Source organism: Labeo rohita, chromosome 13 (assembly GCF_022985175.1).
Source record: "Labeo rohita strain BAU-BD-2019 chromosome 13, IGBB_LRoh.1.0, whole genome shotgun sequence".
NCBI lineage: Eukaryota > Metazoa > Chordata > Actinopteri > Cypriniformes > Cyprinidae > Labeo > Labeo rohita.
In genome coordinates this window covers 13712425-13734928 of record NC_066881.1, presented here as the reverse complement: position 1 = coordinate 13734928, position 22504 = coordinate 13712425, and the positions used below count along the sequence as shown (strand labels likewise).

Genomic DNA, 22504 nt, shown 5'->3' with positions numbered 1-22504 from the left:
AACCTAAACATTAACTGCATTCACTTCAAACTATACAAAATTTACTTTTATCAGCTAATTTACTTAAATAATCTTAAATTAAACATGTCGAAAACAGTCGGGTTTTTTTAAAGTCAGAGTTGATTCTAGAACAGCTCGGACCGATTCAGTCTGACTGCTAAATGAATCCTTCAGACAGGTGTTGTGAACCGATTCAACCGGTTCGTTTAAAAGATTCGAGTCAAAGGAACAGACTCGCTAGTGTAGATGTCAATGCACCACTGATCTACATATAACAGCACATGGGCAAAGGAAGGGAACAGAGAAGTTTAAGTGTTTTGAATGTGATACTTACCCAGAATCATACACATACAGCACTTTATATTTTGACATTTAAAGACGCAAAAATACGTAGTTCATTCATAATCAGACACTAATTAGACAGTGACATCCTGCTGCATTAAATGAATCTTATTACTTCCTCATGTCTGCTGCTTCTGCGATCAGTTTCACGCAATATACATCGGAGGAATATACACCCACTTATCTCACGTCTTTACACTGAGGTAATATCGATTTAATACTTAATGTGCACTCGTTTCATATAGCGTTGTATATTAAATAAGCTTCACTGAAAGTTATGGCTATTGACTATATACCTGATGACATTGCATGTTATAAAAATACAGAAACAGCCAACATACCCTCAGTATTAATGTGTAGTTAATTAATAACATTAATCAATATCAAGAATTTAAGTTTAAAATATATGACTGTATGCAAAGGGTTTAATTAATATGATTACTTTTTATGTGTATACACACTCGCACACACAATGACATACATAATAATAATAAAAACTTTGATGGAACTCAATTATTAGGGATCATTTCAGACTACAGCAGAGCTGTCTAAAGCCCAGCTACAGAAACTTAGAGATCAAGAGCAGCGTTTTAAAAGAAGATTGCGTTCAGTTCACAGAAAGTTTGCAGATGTACCAGAAAATTCTGAGGTAAGCAATTGAAGTGGTGCAACGTGTGTATAACACATAATTCATGTAAATTATAAATCAGTCTCCATTCCCTTAACATCTTCTCAAGTTCCAGGGACAGCATCATGTGTACTTTGAAGATGGCAAAGGGATCTACAGATCGACCCTTGGACATGGTAATAGATTTAAAAAAGAAACCGTTTCAGTAAACACGTTTTATTTAGTTCCATCTAGAAACAAGGCAATGTTTGCGTACAGATGAGCAGGAGATGTTGGAGGTGTTTAATGCAGACTGGGGAGGAGATGGATATGGAACCATCCAGAGGGTCAGACTCTCTCCCTCAGAGACCATGCTGGCCGTCACTGTAAAGAAAGACCACCATGAGGAGACCAAATGTGTGTTGGTTCATCTAGGTGGTGTCATCCTTCCTCAAAAGTCCTCGTTGGTTTTAGACAATGTGCTCAGCTTTGGTAAGATCTACTATAATTGAAACTTTTCTTGACAAAGAAACATTCTTTTCCTTCTCAGTTGTTCTCTCTCTGCGCAGAATGGGCCACAGATGACGTCCTCTTCTACAGCACACAGGAGATTCTTCAGTGCCTACGTGTTTTCCGTCTACACCTCAGGGATTGTGGTGTTCAGACCACCCTTGTTTATGAAGAAAAGGATTCAGAGTAAGTGTCTAATTATTGGTGAAAAGTGCCGTTGGCCAGCATTTATGTGGCTTCTACCCATTCCTCAGGTTTTTTGTGGAGGTCAGTCGTTCTAGAGACCAGAGGTTGGTGACTATTAACTGCAGCAGTAAGATCAGCTCTGAGGTGTGGTTTGTTGATAGCAAGACTCCGCTTTCATTCCCCACCCTCATCCAGACCCGTCAACCTGGACTGCTTTATTACGTGGAGCACTCGGACAACTACCTGTTCATCCTTGCTAACACTGGAGCAAACCAGGAGTATCAGGTAAGAGTATCAGACTTGAGCAGTATTGTTCAGAACTAAGATTTCACTATTTATCATGTGTCATTTTTTTTCTTTCTTTAATCTGAAGCTGCTTAGGGCACCTTTAGCCTCTCCATCCATGCTACACTGGGTGCCATTGTTCAGTGCTGTTCCAGGAACAGTCATTAAAGATATGGAGCTGCTTCAGGATCACTGTGTGTTTACAGTGAAAGATTCACTGTGCCAACTTCACATCCAGACTCTTACCACACAAGAGCCCTATCAGCTAAACACTCACCAGGTGTGAAGAAGAATCACAAATTCACATACACAACAGCCTAGAGTGTTTATAATGATGCTGAGTTAAAGAGACATGTTTTATTTAGATTTTAGGTGTGTATTACTACTACATATACACTGCCTTGCGAAAAGTATTCATAATTTTTTTTCATGTTTTATGTTGCTTCCTTATGTTAGACTGCTTTAAATTACTTTTTTCCACATCAGTCTGCACTCCATACACCGACAAAGCAAAAAACAAATTTATTAAAAATAAAAAACGTAAATGATTCCAAGTTTTCAAACCCTTATCTGGGACAGTTGCTTGTAGATGTTACCACACTTCGAGTAAAGTTAACCTGTGGCAAATTCAATTAAATGGGTGTGATTTGGACACATATCTTAATAAAAAATGCATATCAGAGCAAAAACCAAGCCTGTAGAACTTAGAAACAGGATTACATCAAACCACACATCTGGAGAACAGTTCAGAAAAAAATCTGCTGCATTGAAGGTTCACAGCAGCATGTAGTCTCCCTTATCCTTAATGGAAGACGTTTGAAGCAACCAAGACTCTTTCTAGAGCTGGCTTCCTGAGCAATTAATGGAGAAGGGCCTTGGTTAGACTGGTGACCAAGAACCTGATGGTCACTCTAGTTGAGCTCCATGATCATACATGGAGATAGGAGAAACCTACAGAAGAATAAACATCACTGCAACACCCCACCGATCTGGGCTTTATGACGGTGTGGCCAAACTCAATCCTCTCCTCAGTGAAGACACATGAAAACCTACTTGGAATTTGTAAAAAAGCTCCTATAGGACCCTCAGACTGAAAACAGAATTCTCTGGTCTGATGAACCTCAATTCCAAGCATCATGTTTAAAGGAAACCAGGCACTGCTCATCACCTACAGAGTACCATCCCAAAAGTAAAGTGTGCTGGTAGCAGCCTCATGCTGTGGGGCTGTTTTTTCAGCAACAGGGACTGACAGACTTGTCAGAGTAAAAGAAAAGCTCAGTGCACCAAAATATTGAGATAGCCTAAATGAAAACCCAGTCCAGAGCATTCAGAACCTTAGACTGGGCAGAAGGTTCACCTTCCAACAGGACAATGACCCTAAGCACACAGCAAGAGTGGCTTATAGACAACTCTGTGAATGTCCATGAGAGGACCAGCCAGAGCATTGGCTTTAACGCAACCAAATATTTCTGGAGAAACTGAAAAATTGTGTCTGCCCCCATCCAACCTGACAGAGCTTGAGAGGTGAAGAGGTGAGGAGAAGAATGGCAGATAATTGCCAAATGCTGATGTGTAAAGCTTGTTGCATCATAACCAAAAAGACTTGAGGCTGTAAAAGTGCTTCAGCTAAGTTTCGAGTTAAGGGTATGAATACTTATGCAATGTACTTATTTCAGGTTTTTATATTTTTTTTAATAAAGTTATGACAATTCTGTTTTTGCTTTGACATTATGGTATATGGAGTTTAGATTAATGTAGGAAAAGTAATTTTAAAGCAGTTTAACATATGACAGCAACATAAACTGTGAGGGGAAAAAAATGAAGGGGTATGAATACTTTCGCAAGAGACTTTATGACATTTTAATTGATACATTTGCTCTCATGGGGTCCTAGAGACCACACTAATGTATCTATGTGTACACTACCATTTAAAATGTTGGGGCTAGTAAGATTTTTGGCATTAATACTTTCAACAAGGATGTATTAAATTGAAAATAACACAGTTTCAGCAATATTTCTGTTTTGCTCTTAGCTTCCTCACTGGGCCTGTGATTTATCACCGCAGCGAGTTAGGACTATGGACAGAGGGTCATTTGGTTTCCTCGTGTCCTCCCCAGTGCACCCACCTGTACGCTACCTCTATTCCTCCAGAGAACAAACGCTCTCCATAACAGAGGACAACACCAAGTACATCTCCCTCACTGAGTTTAACACAACACGCCTGCAGGCAGCCAGTGAGGTATGAGTCGTTAGAGAAGTTATAAAGGAACAGTGGTACAAAAAGTAGCCCATGTGCTTTCTAAAAGTGATAATATCCCAATGTCTGTGTTTTTAGGATGGTACAATGGTGCCTTTGAGTCTCCTCCATGTGCCTGCATTATCTGAGCTGCATAAGGCTCCTCTGCTCCTGCATGTATATGGAGCTTATGGTGTTGATCTCAATATGGCCTTCAGTCCAGAGAACAGACTGCTGCTGGAGGACGGCTGGGCTCTGGCCTACTGCCACGTCAGGTACTGAACTACAACTTTAATCGTCTTTTTCATAGTGACATTACAGTTCAAATGTTTGGGGTTAGTAAGACATCTGTATTGTGTGTATTGTGTGTTTGTAATGGTGCAGGGGTGGTGGTGAGCGTGGGCTAGCGTGGCATCGAGCAGGTTCTGTGCTGCAGAAGCGAAGGGGAGTGGAAGATCTTGCTGCTTGCATTCAGACTCTTCATCAGTTGGGAGTGTCTCATCCTGCCCTTACAGCCCTCTTTGCTCGCAGTGCTGGGGCTGTCCTAGCGGGGGCGCTGTGCAACCATAACCCACAGCTTCTCAGAGCTGTAATTCTACAGGTGGATCTTTAATACATAATTGATTACACATTCCCTCAGCCTTGTTTTTATAGTTCCGTGAAGTTGTAATTCTCTGCAGGCACCTTTTCTGGATGTTCTTGGCACAATGCAAGACCCTTCCCTGCCACTTACTGTAGAAGAGAGAGGGGAATGGGGAGACCCTCTTATAAAAGAACACAGGGACAACATTGCCTCTTACTGTCCCTGTCATAACATTAAACCTCAGGTAAATCACTCAGATGTCACTTAAACTACCGTTAAAAAGTTTGGGGTCAGTGGGATTTTTAAAAAAGGCATGAAAGGTTAGTTTACCTAAAAATGAAAATTCTGTCATTAATTACTCACCTTCATGTCGTTCCAAACCCGTAAGACCTTTATCCATCTTCAGAACACAGCTGAAGATATTTTTGATGAAATCCGACAGCTTTATGACCCTGCATAGACAGCAACGCAACTACCACGTTCAAGGCCCAGAAATGTGGAACATAGTTCTTGTGACATCAGTGGTTCAACCTTAATTTTATGGAGCTACGGGAATACTTTTTGTGTGCAAAGAAAACAAAAATAACTTTTTTTTCAACTATTTCTTGCGCATGACAGTACAATAGGTCAGAAAGCTCTCAGATTTCATCAAAAATATCTTACTTTGTGTTCTAAAGATGAATGAACATCTTACAGGTTTGGAACAACATGAGGGTGAGTAATTAATGAAAGATTTTTTTATTTTTGGGTGTACTATCACTTTAACTTGATCAAAAGTGACAGTAAAGACATTTATAATGTTACAAAAGATTACGGTTCTAAATAAATGCTGTTATGTTCTATTCAAAAAAGAATCCTGAAAACAAAAATGTATCACTTTTTCCACAAAAACATTAAGCAGCACAAATTTTTTAGAGATTGATAATAATAAGAAATGTTTCTTGAGCACCAAATGAGTATATTAACATGTTTTCAGAAGGATCATGTGACTCGAGACTTGAGTATGGCTGCTGAAAATTCAGCTTTGCCATCACAAGAATACATTTAAAAAATGTAAAATATATTGAAATAGAAAACAACAGTGTTTGTTGTTGTATTACAAAATCTAATAATATTTCACAAAAATATTTTTTTTAATTTTTGTGCGGTATGTATCTTATTATTCAGGGGCTATTTAATAATTGTTTCTTTCTTTTTTTTTCTCTCTCTCTCTTTTTTTTTTTTTTTTTTTTTTTTTTTTTTACAGCTTTACCCATCCATGCTGATCACTGCATACTCAGAGGACCGTAGAGTTCCTTTATCTGGGGTTATGAAGTATATGGAAAGACTAAAGGCAGCCATCCAAACGAGTTCCACTCGGGTCGGTGTTAACGGTGAGTGTATAAATGCTCTCTTCAGCCTTTTTAAACATCTTTGCTCTTCTCATATTCTCCTAACACATAAAACAAAGCCTTTTTAGCCCACGGGTAAGAGGTGTTTTTGGGCACGAAGTTGACTGTTACAAATCACTGTAAATCACAGCCTTGAGTGGGGCATCACTACAGCACTATGATAAAAGCCAAAAATGTTCAGTAAGTAAATGTATATACAGAGGATAGATAACTGTTAGTCGACGAGAAGAGGCTTGGTCGACCAAAATTTTATTAGTTGCTTAGTCGCAGAAAAAAAAGTCACACAGTCCGTGACAGACAGATTGTTAACAGCTATTCTATGTGGAAATACAGTACCATTGATACCAGTATCATTCATTGACCTCAAATATGGCTAATCATCTGAAATATGTATGTAGTAGCAACTTTGCATGGCCGCTCAAACTAATGTTAACATAGAAAAATGTGCAGTAAGTCTGTTCGGAGCGAGAAAGCTGAACAGTAGTGCACTTACTGCATGACAGATGGAGGCGCCAGTGCGGTCACTTGCTCTTAAAATACTTAGTCATTTTTGGTCATACAGATCAGATTAATACCTCTTTTGAATCTGTAACAACTACATTTATTTGTGTGCACTCACAATAACAACAAAACATTGTGCTTTTGTAAAATAATGAAAGCAAACAGGATGCGTTTTCTGCTGTCTCTGTCTCTGTGAACTTGACTGCGAAACTGTGTACTTGCCTTACAGATATGAAAAATAAATCTATAGAGAGTGAAATGTCTACTTTCAAATAAACCAATTCAAAAAGAAAACAAATATTCTCCGATTATGTAATGAAACATGCATACAGGTGAATCCACAACTGCGGAGATGACAAGTCAATGTTGCCGACTTCTTAAGTCGAAAACAAAAAAGCACTAGTTTATCAAGAAATTATCATTAAGTTAATGCAGTCTCCTCACTGTGTTTTCTTGACACATTTTATTTTAAGGACTATTTTAATGTCCTTACTACCTTTCTTGGCCTTGAACGTGTCAGTGCTGTCTTTGAAGGGTCAAAATATCAAAATATCTTAATTTGTGTTCCGAAGATGAATGAAGCTCTTACAGGTTTGGAACGACATGAGGGTGAGTAATTAATGACAGAATTTTCATTTTTGAGTGAACTATCTCTTTAATTGACTATTAATGTATTTGAGCATATATCTGGAATCTCATTAGCCCACAAAGTGATGATATTATTAAAACATTACAGGTGCAGTATTAAAAACTACTTCTAAACCAAGTGAAGTATAATGGAAATGAACTTGGAGGTCAGTGGCTGTAATCCCAGCTCTCAAATAAACCCCTGGGCTTAAGAGAAGCACTTACACTTTCTCCTCAGGAGAGAAGAGCACTGATCTGGAAACAGGTGATGTGGAGCGATTCCTCTCCATATCAACCTGAGGTCACCTTGTGTGCGAGCTGCTCCGTGAGACACGCTGTCAGCACATCTTAGTCCAGACCCCCTCCGTTAGACTCCCTCTCCATCTGTGTGCCATTAATTATCTTTATTATACACACCCACGAGCACACAAACACCTTCGCTAACACGCTACACACATACGCAAAGAAAAAACGAAAGTTCCGCTAATCTCTCCCATTCCTCTCTGGGAGATAAAACGCTGATCACACATGCTGCCAGCTCAGACGATTAACATGTTTATGAGATAGTCTATCAGGCACGGAGATAAGGAACAATACACTGGGCTGTGCCAAGGTCAGGAGAAGGCTTGTGAAACACACGGCCCAGAGAAGAAGCGGGATGGAGAGAGACACCGGCGGCCGTACTGCAGATAAGAGGCAGATGACAGAGTTTTAAGGATTAGGCATATGATTTTTACACTCAGCTTCACTTCAGAGAGATCCCATCACCGTGGGGAAATAAGGCAGCCAGGCAAAGGAGTGGGCCAAGTCCACCTACATGGCAGCCTCTCATCATCCACTCTGTTTCAAGAGCGTTGACTTTAAAGTGCTGGATGTGATGCCCAGGTGTTGTGACGGAGAGCCAGTGTACCGGATTATGCTTAGATATTGTCAGTTTAGTCTTACGTATTTGGTGCGTTTGGCCTCATGACAAACATAAACTAGCATATTTCAGTTTCTTTATTTATCTACTATATTCTTATTCCCCCAAGATCCATTTTTGGCTTCCTTACATTCATTTAAAGGTGTTTGACACCAGTGTTGTTGTTAACCAAAACTATAAAAGCATTAGTTCACTTCCAGAATAAAAAAATTAGTGATCATTTATTCACCCCAAAGTCATCCAAGATGTTCATGTCTTTATTTTTTTCAGTCTAAAAGAAATTAAGGTTTTTTAGGAAAACGTTCCAGGATTTTTCTCCATATAGTGGACTTCAGTGGAGATCAGTGGGTCCAAACTGCAGTTTCAATGCAGCTTCAAAAGGTCTCTACACGATCCTGGCCAAGGAATAAGGGTCATCCAGCGAAACGATTGGTCTTTTTCTAAAATCCTGGAATGTTTTCCAGGGGTCATCGGATGCTAAGTTCACTTTTACATGTTGTTTGAACATTAATGTGTGTTGGCAGTGTATGTACAAATCTACCCTATAATGAAACAAATCCATACAAAATAATATCCCCTTTTTCAAATCGAGCCATTCTCAGATGCCTGTCGGTGTGGCGCCACACTGACAGAGGCCGCTCCCACGATAGTTGATTGACATGAGCGTCTTACCTCAGACCTGCCTTAAATTAGTTGTAACAGTCCAGTAACCTCCATTGTTTCGATGCCGGAGCAGGGATGCAAGTTAGACAAGAATATCTCAGATTGAGGTGTTGTGTTGCTGGATGTGATAATGAACATAGTGGTCGTCATTTACTCCCGACATCTGAGCCGCTGAAGATGCAGTGGATTACGTTTGTTTGTGAAGGGAATGCACCTCCCGATCTACATAAACGCGTCTATGTTTGCACAAATCATTCGTGATCCAGCTTCACTTACAGCAGAAGTGAGTATAAGGGTTTTTTTATGAATCTTTGCGATTGCCTTTCCTACTAACGTGCTAGTTAGCAAGTTTAGCGGCTAAGCGTGGCTAAATGCGCCTAAAGTAAACAGACTCGTCACTTCCATTCTGGAAGTGAACTAATGCTTTTATAGAAGAGAGGGGCGGGGCGAGCAGAGCTCATTAACATTAAAAAGCAACCTCGACCAGAACAATGAATTTTGCAGAGCTGATTTTGGCAAGGTAAAAAGGGTTTTGTTTTACACAACCATTGAGAATTTTTTACCCAAGTATATTTTAGACTTTTTATTAAGACCCTAAAAAATCATATCAACTTGTGAAAAATGGGCATCCGATGACCCCTTTAAAAACCTTAACTTTTCGATTGAAGAAAAAAAAGACATGAACATCTTGCATGAAATGGGGGTGAGTAAATTATCAGGAATTTTTTATTTTGGAAAATGAACTAATCCTTTAAAAAACTATTAAAAAACAAAACTATTAAAAAAAAATAATATTTTGTTGACTGAAATAAAATAAAATAAATATTAATAAACATTATATAAAAAAAATATGAAAATTAGTAATTAGTAAATTAGAAATTAATTAGTAACTAAAATGAGTGCTAGAATTAATAAAATTGAAATAAAAATTATAAAATTAAAACTAAAAAGCTAATTTAAAATATTAATGAATACAGCAATAGTAAAACCACGTCAAAAGGTTTTGAACAGTAAAATTTGAATGTTAAAGAAGTCTCTTCTACTCACCAAGCCTGCATTTATTGATCCAAAGTACAGCAAAAACAGTAAAAATTTTGAAATATTTTTACTATTTAAAAGAACTTTTCTATTTGAATATATTTTAAAATGTAATTTATTCCTATCAATTCAATCCTGAATTTTTAGCATTATTACTCGAGTCACATGATCATTCAGAAATCATTCTAATATTTTGATTTGCTGCTCAAAACACATTTATTATTATGATGTTGAAAACAGCCGAGTGGAACTTTATTCATGTTTCTTTGATGAATAGAAAGTTCAGAAGAACAGCATTTATCTGGAATAGAAATCTTTTCCAACATTATAAATGTCTTTATTAATGTCTTTATTATCACTTTTGATCAATTTAAAGCATCCTTGCTAAATAAAAGTATTAATTCCTATCATTTCTTTCCCCCCAAAAAAGATAAATGCTCTTAACTGTTTTAGATATTGATCATAATAATAGTAATAATAATAATAATGTGAAAAGCAAATCAGCATCTTAGAATGATTTCTGAAGGATCATGTGACACTGAAGACTGGAGTAATGATGCTGAAAATGTAGCTTTGATCACAGGAATAAATTACTTTAAAAAATATATTCAATTAGAAAACATTTATATAGCTTCACTGTTTTTGCTGTACTTTGGATCAAATAAATGCAGTTTTGGTGAGCAGAAGAGACTGACTTAAATAAAAAAATTACAAAAATTCTTGTTCAAAAACTTTTGACTGGTAGTGTATAAATTATACTTAAGTAATATTGTTTCACACGTAAGGAAATTACTACTTTCAAAAATGTTAAAATCATATATACACATAGACTCCAGTCATAGTAAACAATAATAATTACATGCAAAACGTAGTTCAACTTATTTCATCATTTACTCATCAATTCATTCCAAACTTGTATGAATTTCTCTCTTCTGTTGAACATAAAACAAGATATTTTGAAGGATGTTCAAAATAATGGTAACCAATACTTCCATAGTATTTTTTCCTCTTAACTATAGAAGTCATAGGCCACCAGCAACTGTTTTGTTACCAGTATTCTTTAAAATATCTTCTTTTGTGTTCAACAAAAGGAAAACTTGCTTGCTGAATAAGTACATTGTGGCTGATTGCATTTCTACAACGTCATCGGTAACTTATGTCACTTTATATTCAGTTGAAAACACGTGTTCACGTTGCCTCTTTAATTGGCATGTTCAACCAGCAGCACGTGTCCCAGCTGTCATTTTGGACCTGCAGCCAGGAGGTGATCACTTTGGCCCTGAGGATTTTCATCTGTCTTTGAATGAGGTACATAAACAATTATATTCATCCTGCACCTTATCAGAAAGAATTGTTAAATGACCTGCCATCTACATTGACACCCTCATGCGTAATACTTTCAACGTGCTGCTATTATAAAGCTTTGAATTAATCATTAAGGTGGTTATTCCATATACTTTATGATCACAAAGTGCATTGTAGCATTATATATATCCTTCTCTCATGATTTGATGTCACACATTAACTTATACTGTACTGTTGTTAGAAAGCTGTTAGTGAGACGAACAGCTTATGTTTACAGCTGTAATGATGTATTTTTTATTTCTCTCACAGAGTGCCCGACAGTTAGCCTTTCTTTACAAAGAACTTGGACTAGATCAGCAAAAAACTCGACGGAGACAAAAAGAAAGGTCAAAAAAACTGACTTGCAAACCACAAAATTAAATTATATGTATGTGTACTGTTTGTGTCAGTAGAAAACAACCTGATTTTTGTCAATAAACCAAACATTTATTTAAACATTTAAGTATGCAACTTGCTGGATCACACTGAACAAATGATACAAACTTTCTCAGCCAATCAGAAGATACTTGATGTTCAGTGTACAGTTATATGGAGTGAGATTCTGGACCAATGAGATTTCAAAGTGGGCAGGACTAGCCAGCATGACACATGAAATAGCTTTTATCATTTGTCACTGTTTGGGTCATTTTCTAGAAAGCTTTCTCAACATTTATACAGAATATTTAGTTCAGGCAAGTAGCAGGCTTTCTCAGACACATAGCACTCAGATTCATGGTTAGCGTGAAAGCGCTGATTGGTGGAATATTCCAGGAGCAGTCCTTGCCCTTTAGATGTTGGAATTTTGGATTTAGGGAATGACGTTTGACTTATTGGCACTGTACTTAAATGCACAGTAAGAGTATCTGGCAACTCACTAACTGAAGACAGGTCTGTTGTAGTATCGTTGCCGAAGTTTAGAACCACCAGGAAGGCTTTGTTGAGCCCGTCGAGCTCACGCAAATAAGCGAATATGTTGACATCGCTCCAGACGAAGCAGAACCAGCCTCGGGCTAGGGCCAACTCAGACTCTCTGAGCAAACTCAGAGCACGATACTGTGAAATGGTGGAGTCTGGTTGAGCCTGCTGAACCTGGAGAGAAAAATACGAGCTGGGATTAGAGGTTTCCCCGCTTTAGCATACTTGTCAGCAGTGTGAATCAACGTACCTCAACATTGACAGTGCTGTAGTCTGGAGCGATGTCTAGCCATGTGCCGTTTATACTGTCACTAAAACCTGCGTTGTGCTGATCACTCCACTGCATTGGTGTTCGCTGCGGGTCCCGACTGTTACTCTAGAATTGAAAATAAAAAATATGTATTTAATTTGAAAAATAATGCATTAAGTTGATCGAAATTGACAGGAAATAAATTTAGAATGTTACAAAATACTTCTATTTTAAATAAACACTGCTTACATTTCAAAATTGTGAGAATAAAAGTCAGAATTGCAAGAGGTAAACTGGCAATTGTGAGTTTTTATTTTGCAATTCTGACTTTATTTCTCACAATTGTGTTTTTTGCGAGTTTACATTATGCAATTCTGAGAAAAAAGTCAGCATAGTGAGTTTATATCTCAATTCTGACATAACTTGCAATTGCAAGTTTACATCACAATTTTGACTCTATAACTTGCAATTGTGTTAAAGTAAAAAAAAAAAACGTAAATTTTTCGCAATTGTGAGTTTATATCATGCAATTCTGAAAAAAAAAGTCAGAATAGTGAGTTTATATCTCACAATTTTGACTAACTCACAATTGAGTTTTTTTACTTAATTCTGAGGGAAAAAAGTCAGAATTGGGGGAAAAAAATGATATAAACTTGCAATTGTGAGATATAAACTGTGTTTATCTCACAATTGTTTATATCACGCAATTCTGAGAAAAAAATCAGAATAGTGAGTTTATTCGCAATTGCAAGTTTATTTCTCACAATTTTGACTTTATAACTCTCAAATGTGAGTTTTTCACCCAATTCTGAGAAAAAAAGTCAGAATTGCGTAAAAACATCAGAATTACATGATATAAACTCGTTTTTACCTCGCAATTCTGACTTTATTTCTTAAAATTGTGAGCTTATATCACGCAATTCTAAGAAAAAAAAAGTGAGAATAGTGAGTTTATACCTCGCAATTCTGACTTTATAATTGGCAATTGCAAGTTTATATCTCATAATTTTGACTTTATAACATGCAGTTGAGTTTGTCACCCAATTCTGAGAAAAAAAGTCAGAATTCCAGGGCTTCCATATATAGCTTTACAAAAGAGCTTGTGTTTTTTGCGAGTTTACATTATGCAATTCTGAGAAAAAAGTCAGCATAGTGAGTTTATATCTAAATTCTGACTCTATAACTTGCAATTGTATTAGTCAAAACTGTGTGAAAAAAAAGTCAGAATAGTGAGATATAAATTGCCAATTGCAAGTTTTTATCCTTATTTTTCACAATTGTGAGTTTATATCACGCAATTCAAAATCAGAATAGTGAGTATATCTCACAATTCTGACTTCAGAACTCACAATTGCAGACTTATATCTCACAATTTTGACTAACTCACATTTGAGTTTGTCATTCAATTCTGAGGGAAAAAAAGTCAGAACTGGGGAAACAAAAAAAAAAAAAGGTCAGAATGGCATGATATAAACTGGCAAATGCAAGTTTTAGCAAGTGTTTATCTTGCAATTGTTTATATCACGCAATTCTGAGAAAAAAATCAGAATAGTGAGTTTATTCGCAATTGCAAGTTTATTTCTCACAATTTTGACTTTATAACTCTCAACTGTGAGTTTTTCACCCAGTTCTGAGAAAAAAAAGTCAGGATTGCGTAAAAAAAGTCAGAACTGCGTGATATAAACTCGAGTTTTTACCTCGCAATTCTGACTTTATTTCTTACAATTGTGAATTTATATCATGCAATTCTTTAAAAAAAAAAGTGAGAATAGTGAGTTTATACCTCGCAATTCTGATTTTATAATTCGCAGTTGCAAGTTTATATCTCACAGTTTTGATTTTATAACTCACAATTGTGAGTCTGTCACCCAATTCTGACAAAAAAGTCAGAATTGCAAGATTTATACCTCACAATTCTGACTTTTTTTTCTCTGAACTGTGAAACAAACTCACAATTCTGACTTTTTTTCTCAGTTTATATCATGATTCTGAGCAAAAAAAGTCAGAATTACAGTTCTGAGAAAAAAGTTCAAATTGTGAGATAAAAAGTCACATTTTTTTTAAAGATATTTTTTATTCAGTGGTGGAAACAGGCTTCCGTATACAGATTTATACAAGAGCTACATTTTAATTTGCTAAATTTAACTATTATTTTTTTTTTAAAAAAGGTATTTTTTTACTTACCGGATCATGCTGTCCGAAAGGATCCTGAATTACAGAGACATTTACGTTCACCATGCCAATCTCTTCTCCATAGTATGTTGTGGGAGTTCCAGGCAGTGTTAACAACAGCATGTTTATAACACGTACATATTCCTTTCCAGCACTTGTGCCTATACGTGGCTTGTCATGGTTTCCCACCTGTACACGTACATGAACATATTTTATGCATGTGACAAACTCAACAAAATGTATTTTAAAGTTTAGATTTAAAGCTAAAGTGTGCAATCATTTACATTTTAAAATCAGTTTGACCATCTAAAAACAAACAAACAAACTTTGTTTGTCCATTTAGCAGTGCTAGTCTTGCTGAACTTCAGCTTTAAACGGATAGTTCACCCAAAAAAAAATTATGTCCACTGATGTCACATGGACTATTTTACTACCTTTCTGGGCTTTGAACATGTCAGTTGTGTTGCTGTCTATGCAGGGTCAGAAAGCTCTCAGATTTCATCAAAAATATTTTCATTTGTGTTCTGAAGATAAACAAAGGTCTTACGGGTTTGGAGCAACTTGAGCATGAGTAAATAATGACAGAATTTTCATTTTCGAGTGAACTATCCCTTTAAATATTTGAAGTGGTCTGATTCTTAACAAACTTACTCACCACCCAGTTTGGCCATTTTCCCTTTGGCATTTTCGACATCCATAAATTAACCAAGCGTTTCGCTTGATTTCCTGACAGATTGTCAGGAAGGTACAGGAGATAGAAGTTAAAGGGGAAGTCACTTTCAATGACATAGTTTGTGCCATAGTACCTCATGGTTTTTTCTATTTCTTCGTAGTCATAACACTCAATCACCATGAACCTGATTGGTAAGAGTAAAAAAAACACAAAAGCGCCATTTACAAGAGAGAAAACAAACGTATATTGAATAAGAAGTGGAAGAACTGAGGATACCTGTAGCGGCCAGGCTCTCTGCTGTAGATGTCCAGCTCTTTCCTCCACTGTGTCAGGATCTCATGTAAGCCCTGTTGTGTGTAGGTGTAGTCATGGTACAGCTCAAACTCTGTGTCCACAGTCGACTAAAGAACAAAAACAGAGAAAATAAAGAGAAGTTGTTACAAACTGAGGGATGAATGACAATGATTTTCAATGATATGTCAAAAATGATAGATTTTGACTTGTGTTGAACCCTAAACATTCCTCTAAGTTAATTCCAGTAAGTCCATGAGGACCAGAAAGCCAAATTACTGGAAAAAGAGGGCCATGACTATTGAGTCATTCAGCGACCTTCCCTAAATCTTCAATGGCTTTGAAATCATCTGGAATTAGGATAATGGGAATGACTTGCCAGTAAATCCTGAGAAATATGCACTAGTAATCCTTAAATGACATTGTGAGATCAGAGAACAGTAAAACAACTCCTGAATGAATTTAAAGAACATTTTTGACTCTGGCAAATAAAGTGCTTCGATAAATAATGTGTAAACTGAATGTGTGCATTTTCATATGGTTATATAAAATAGGTCAACGTTGGGCTTACTGGATCTTGGTTAGGGTCGACCTGGGGTTCATTTCTTAAATGTGTGGCCTCAAGCATGTGTTTCACAGCGTCCATGCGGAAGCCATCCACCCCCTTCTTCAGCCAGAAGTGGATTATGTCCTATTAGACAGAGGTGGAACAAAAATCAAAGAGAGTCTGTGTTTGTAGTGAAACATGATATGGTATGGTGAATCATAGATCTGCATAAAGAGCCTTTTTGTTAAAGTGTCTGAAGGTGAATATTACTCCTCCGCATTATTTAACAATATGAGGCCCTGATATAAATCTGAGCACAATTTACTTTTTCTAAAATGCATATATGCAGTTTTACTTATAACTGTGTAAATGCTGCTAACATTTACTGTGTAAATGAAATATAAAACAGTCTGTTACTTTCTGTAAACGCATAACTTGCTAGTTTTAGAGAGGTTACTCAATTACCAATTGTAGATTAAGACACTTTAACCAGCCAAGACACTTTGGACAGAGTTTTTTGTAGTGTTTAAATAGATGGTAATTTCATGCTTAGGTGGGCTAAAGCCCCCTTTCATAAGACATTCATTCAGACAAGGTCGCCTATTTCCTTAATACTTTTTTGCCTCACAATAAAAAATAAAAGGCAATTGCAAATTTTTATCTCACAATTCTGACTTTTTTTCTCACAATTGTGAGTTTACATCTCACATTTTTTTTCACTCTTTTTTTTATCAAAATTGTGCGATACAAACTTTTTTCTCAGAATTTAGATCTTAAATTTTAAATCTCACAATTGCGTGTTTATGTTTTACAATTCTCACTTTTTTTCCTCAGAACAGCGGGATATAAACTTGCGAGTAGATCAGAACTGCAAGATAAAAACTTGCAATTCTGACTTTTATCTTCTCAGAACAGCATGATATAAACACAATTGCGAGAAATAAGTCAGGATTGCAAGATAAAAATGTGCAATTCTGACTTTTTCTTGCAAATGCGAGTTTGTATCTTGCAATTCTGACTTTTGTTCTCGCAGTTGCGGATTTATGCCACGCAATACTGACTTTATAACTCGCAATTGTGAGTTTATATCAAAATTCTGATGGGAAAAAAGTCTGAGTTGTAGGGAAAAAGTCAGAATTGCATAATATTATAAAAACTCTCAATTGTGAAAAAAAAACTCTGAACTGCGTGATTTAAACCAGCATTTGTGAGATAAAAGTCAGAATTGTGAAAAAAAAACAAAAAAAAAAAAAACAGAATTTTGAGATATAAACCCGCAATTCTGTGAAAAAGTCGGTATTGAGAGATACAAACTTGCAATTGTGAGAAAAAAAAGTCAGAATTGCACATTTTAAACTTTCACATAATTGCAAGTTTACTTCCCACTATTCTGAGAAAATAAAATAATTGTGAATTTATATATTGCAATTCTGACTTCATAACTTTTGCGAGTTTTGTGATATAAACTCACAATTGCGAGAAAAACTCTGGATTGCAAGATTTAAACTCGCAATTCTGAGGAAATAAGGAATTTAGAGCTAAAAAGTAAGAATTGAGATATAAACCTGCAACTGTGAGAAAAAAGGTTGCAATTCTTACTTTATTTTTTGCAATTGGGACTTTATATCCCGCTATTCTGAGAAAAAAGAATTTATATCATGCAATTCTGACATTTTTTTTCTTGCAATTTGGACTTTTTTTCTTGCAATTCCTACTTTTTTCTTAGAATTGTAATATAAACTCAAAATTGCGAGTTATAAAGTCAGTATTACGTGATATAAACTCGTAATTGTGAGAAAAACTCTGGATTTCAAGATTTAAACTCAATTCTGAGGAAATAAAGTCAGAATTGAGATATAAACCCACAACTGTGAGAAAAAAGTTGCAGTTCTGACTTTATTTTTTGCAGTTGCGACTTTATATCCCGCTATTCTGAAAAAAAAGTCTGAATTCTGAGTTTATATCATGCAATTCTCACTTTTTTTCTTGCAATTTGGACCTTTTTTCTTGCAATTCCCTCTTTTTTTCAGAATTGTAAACTTTTCAGAAAACTCTGAATTGCAAAATTTAAACTGGCAATTCTGAGGAAATAAAGTCAGAATTGAGATAAAAACTCGCAACTGTAAGAAAAAAGTCAGAATTGTGTCTGTATCTGCAATTCTGACTTTATTTTTCGCAATTGCGACTTTATGTCCCGCTATTCTGAGAAAAAAAGTCTGAATTGCGAATTTACATCTTTACATCTTTTACAAGTTTATATCATGCAATTCTGACATTTTTTTCTTGCAATTCTGACTTTTTTTCTCAGAATTGTGATATAAACTCACAACTGTGAGTTACAAAGTCAATATTGCGTGATAAAAACTCGCAACTGCGAGAAAAAACTGAACTGCGAGATTTAAACTCACAATTCTAAGGAAATGAGAAAAAATTTTTATATGCAAACTCGCATTTGCAAGAAAATGGTTCTTGCAGTTCTGACTTATTTTTTCACAATTGTGAGTTTATATCCCGCTATTCTGAGAAAAAAAAGTGAGAATTGCAAATTATACCTTAAAATTCTGACTTTATAACTCGCAATTGCAAGTTTATATCTTGCAGATCCGAAAAAAAAAGTCAGAATACAAAGGAATTTAAAAATTTTGATTTCTAGGCCTGGAAAAGTCACGTAAATGAACAAAATCCTGATAGCATCACTTCGAAACCCCCTTTTGAATCCTGTAAGTTCGAGTCCTTTCCAGGACCAGTTTTCTGTGACACATTTTCTCATTGTGTTTACAGCAATGTCACAACACAATCACATCTAATCAAGCGAGCTTGCTTTGTCTTGTCGCACCGGTTAACACACAGTGTACATATCTGCATAACGCTTCTACAAGCTTCATAAGCTCCGTCTTACCGTCATCTCCTCTACGACTCGGGGGTTACGGTAGTTCAGGTCAGGCTGTTCCTTTAAGAACTGATGGAAATAGCACTGTTGTCGCATCTCGTCATACTCCCAGGTGGAATTCCCAAAGACACTCACCTGACAAATCAAACAATGTGACACTATAGTCAACCACATCTTACATGCAGCTGAGTTTCATTCAATCCCAATAGTAACAAATAAATAAAGCAGTGTATAACATACAGTATGGTATGGAATAGAACAGATGAGCATAGCACTTGTTGTTTAGGTTGAGCTATAAAATCGAAATGCAGCAGCTGTCACTATCCACTGATTTGTTTGCAGTGTGAGGATGGACATTCATACCCAGTTGTTAGGAGGTTTGTCTCGTGTGCAGTTAGTCCAGATGTAGTAGTCTTTATAGGGCTCTGTACCATTACGGCTAAGCTGGAACCAGATGTGTTTGTCGCTGGTGTGGTTCGGGATGTAGTCCATGATCAGCTTTAGACCTGGTGTAATCAAACACAGCATTTTATAGTGTATGTAATAATAGTGTTATACCATTGTAAGTTTAAAACCATTTAATAATTAACCATCATGTTACCTATCAGCTCATAACATGCCAAAAGGCAAACTACAGTCATAAACATGGCAAAAAATGATGACGGTACAGTCAATGTGTTACGTGTTGCTGGTTGACGACAGTGTTTAGTCACACATCACTGATCATTTATTAGAAAGCAGCAGGTCTACCTTTGTCATGCATGCTTGCCAGAAGGTCTTCAAATTCCTCCATGGTACCGAAAAGGGGATCGATCTGCCTGAAGTCCTCCACATCATATCCAAAGTCTCTCATGGGAGACTTGTAGAAAGGGCTGATCCAGACTGCTTTAATGTTCAGGTACGCAAAATGGCTCAGCTTTTCTTTGATTCCTGAAGTCAAAGAGTGATATAAAACTCTTATCTGCAAAGTTTGCACCTTTGATCTGTACTACAACATTCAACATACAGGTTTTTTTTTATCTTGATCAAACCACAACCTTTATAATCACTTCAGTCTTTTAATATCTAAACGTGAACACTTTGGAGGGTCAGTAAAGTTATATGTTTCTCATAGAAGATAAGCTGGTGTTTTGTCTTGTCCACAGTGTTTGCTCTGTGTGCACGTTTCAAAGTAAAATACTAATCACCCCCTAATGTACAGTCGTAAAATCCATTTTATGTACTTTATGGCATGTGTAAACGCAATTTTGCCCATTACATAAGAGCAATTAAATGACCTCTTCTTGCTTGAAACAGAATATGCTGCAATACAGAACCATTATGAAGGAAAAACATGGCTTTTGTGTGTCTGTCCAAGCCATCGATACACTCACTTCTCAAATGACGCTACAGCTGGAGGGAACTCTCAGCTACTGAAAAGGGAATTGTTTTCAAGGCAGCTTGATACGCTACTACTAACTTTTTCCTGTCTTTTTTGTTTTGTTTTCTGTTTAAGGCCAATGTTCTTACATAATGTCTCTAAATTATTAAAAAAAGTATCCAGATGAGCACATTATGCTCACTGGGATGTGTGTAGGTACATTAGAATCTCTCAAAATGACAAATATTCCGTAAGATTTATAGTTTACAGAGCAATTCACTTTCATTTTTACATAGATTGTATGCCAACATGAACAAATGAATGGCTAGTCCCAAATGTACATAGTGTTTTGAAATATGCAACAGGAAAAGGATATTTAATTAATTTAAAATTAAATGAAAAGAAAATGTATACATTTAATGTCTAATAATACATTTTTTGTCTAATAAAAGTTGATACCGAACGCATTAAAAATGGTTTTGGGCAACTTCTAATACAAAATAAATAACAAAAATATTGTAATAATCAGCATTATCAATAATAATTAAAACTCAAAAAATATTACATTTGTTTTTGGTCATTGAGGTAATTAAAATAAAGCTTGAATAAAATAAAATATTAACAAAAACTTGAAATGTAATGAAAATTAGTAATGTTAAATAACTGAAGTGAATAATTATGACAAATAACTACTAAATTGACTAAAAATAAAATAGAAAAAATACAATTTAAAATTTATTAGAAATATTAATACACTGATTAAAAATTTCAGAAGCAATAACTGAATGAAAGTTTAACTACAAAAATTACTAAAACAGAAATAAAAATAAATTAAAAAAGAAAAATAGAAATGATTTAAAAATTAATAGAAATATAAAAAAGATAATTACAAAAGCAATAAGTGAATAAATGTTTAAGTATTAAAATTACAAAAACAGAAACCAAAATAAATTCAAATAAAAAAAATACAAATAAATTTAATAGAAATATATTTTTTTAAAAATTATAAAAATTACAAAAGCAATAACTGAAAGTTTAACTACTAACATTACTAAAACAGAAATAAAAATAAATTAAAAATCAAAAAATTCTTTAATATTCTTTTAAAAGATTTGCTGCTCAAAAAAAATAGATTTTTCATTTATTATTATGTTCAAAACAGCTGTTTGAATTTATTTTATGTTCAAAACAGCTGTTGAATTTTTTTCAGGATTCTTTGATGAATAGAAAGTTCAGAAGAACAGCACTTATCTGAAATAGAAAACTTTAGTAACATTATAAATGTCTTTATCATCACTTTTGATACTTTTGATCAATTTAAAGCATCCTTGCTAAATAGACATTGTTTTCTTTCTATTCATCAAAGAATCCAGAAAAAACTGTTTTAAATATTAATAATAACAGTAATAATAATAAACGTTTCTTGAAAAGCAAATCAGCATATTAGAAATGACTTGTGAAAGATCATGTGACACTGAAGACTGGAGTAATGATGCTGAAAATTCAGATTTAATCACAGGAATTAATTAGATTTTAAAATATATTCAAATAGAAAACAGTTATTTTAAATAGTAAAAATATTTCACAATATTTTGCTGTATTTTTTAATTATTTATGTACCCTTTTAACCTCTAGTGTTTTACCTTAAGGATCAAAAATTACCTTTGAGGTCTCCAACGCCGTCACCGTTTGAGTCTTTGAATGACCGTGGATAAACCTGATAGACCGGAGACAGCTGCCACCAGCTCATGCATCGAGGTGACAGCGCCACAACCGTAATGGTCACGGCAATAAGCGCCAGGGTGCATGCGATGATCAGCCAGAAAAGAATCTCTCGAGGTATGCGGTAGCAGGCTTTGCTGGAGTACCTCATCAGGACCTCTTTTGGCATCCCAGCGTACGGCTTGATCTGAGTGTACTCGTTCTCCTCCGGCTCGTTGGCGGACATGCTGATGGCCTGTTGCTCTCGAAAGCTCGAGGCATCAGACGTATCATCACCGTTGTCTTGAAAGGCGGAATTCTGGATGCCTTCTTGCAGCTCCACCGCATCGATGTTGGTGATTTTGGTCAAACTCATCTTTCTTGCTTCATTCGGTCCCAAGGAACGACGCTTGTGAGAGCCGGCCCAGCAGGAGTCCTGTTAAATAGAGGCATTCACAAGTCCATAGTGC

The 22504-nt window shown here is 35.7% G+C and overlaps 2 protein-coding genes across 2 annotated transcripts; one reads left to right on the top strand and one right to left on the bottom strand.

The window, feature by feature from the left end:
* Positions 1-254: 254 nt before the first annotated feature.
* Positions 255-11616, top strand: prepl (prolyl endopeptidase like). The gene is made up of 14 exons (XM_051126129.1): positions 255-545; positions 863-991; positions 1080-1146; positions 1229-1441; positions 1519-1645; positions 1714-1930; positions 2019-2210; positions 3963-4169; positions 4266-4441; positions 4551-4767; positions 4847-4993; positions 5996-6122; positions 11114-11199; positions 11506-11616. The coding sequence occupies exons 1-14, from the start codon at positions 444-446 to the stop codon at positions 11614-11616; spliced, it is 2118 nt and encodes a 705-aa protein (XP_050982086.1). The 5' UTR covers positions 255-443.
* slc3a1 (solute carrier family 3 member 1) lies at positions 10802-22504 on the bottom strand. The gene is made up of 10 exons (XM_051126505.1): positions 21996-22504; positions 19724-19903; positions 19337-19479; positions 18983-19108; positions 16108-16227; positions 15522-15646; positions 15228-15429; positions 14585-14761; positions 12401-12526; positions 10802-12324 (listed from the first exon to the last, which is right to left on the bottom strand). Exons 1-10 carry the CDS (start codon positions 22408-22410, stop codon positions 11899-11901), a joined length of 2040 nt encoding a protein of 679 aa, XP_050982462.1. The 5' UTR covers positions 22411-22504; the 3' UTR covers positions 10802-11898.

Excerpts from the sequence above, each read along its gene's own strand:
- prepl (XM_051126129.1), top strand. The coding sequence starts at position 444 with ATGAATCTTATTACTTCCTCATGTCTGCTGCTTCTGCGATCAGTTTCA. Across the intron at positions 546-862 it reads TCTCACGTCTTTACACTGAG|GGATCATTTCAGACTACAGC; the intron begins GTAATATCGATT and ends CTCAATTATTAG. Across the intron at positions 992-1,079 it reads ATGTACCAGAAAATTCTGAG|TTCCAGGGACAGCATCATGT; the intron begins GTAAGCAATTGA and ends CATCTTCTCAAG.
- slc3a1 (XM_051126505.1), bottom strand. The coding sequence starts at position 22,410 with ATGAGTTTGACCAAAATCACCAACATCGATGCGGTGGAGCTGCAAGAA. Across the intron at positions 19,109-19,336 it reads ACAAACCTCCTAACAACTGG|GTGAGTGTCTTTGGGAATTC; the intron begins GTATGAATGTCC and ends TTGATTTGTCAG. Across the intron at positions 16,228-18,982 it reads GAGTCGTAGAGGAGATGACG|GACATAATCCACTTCTGGCT; the intron begins GTAAGACGGAGC and ends TCTGTCTAATAG.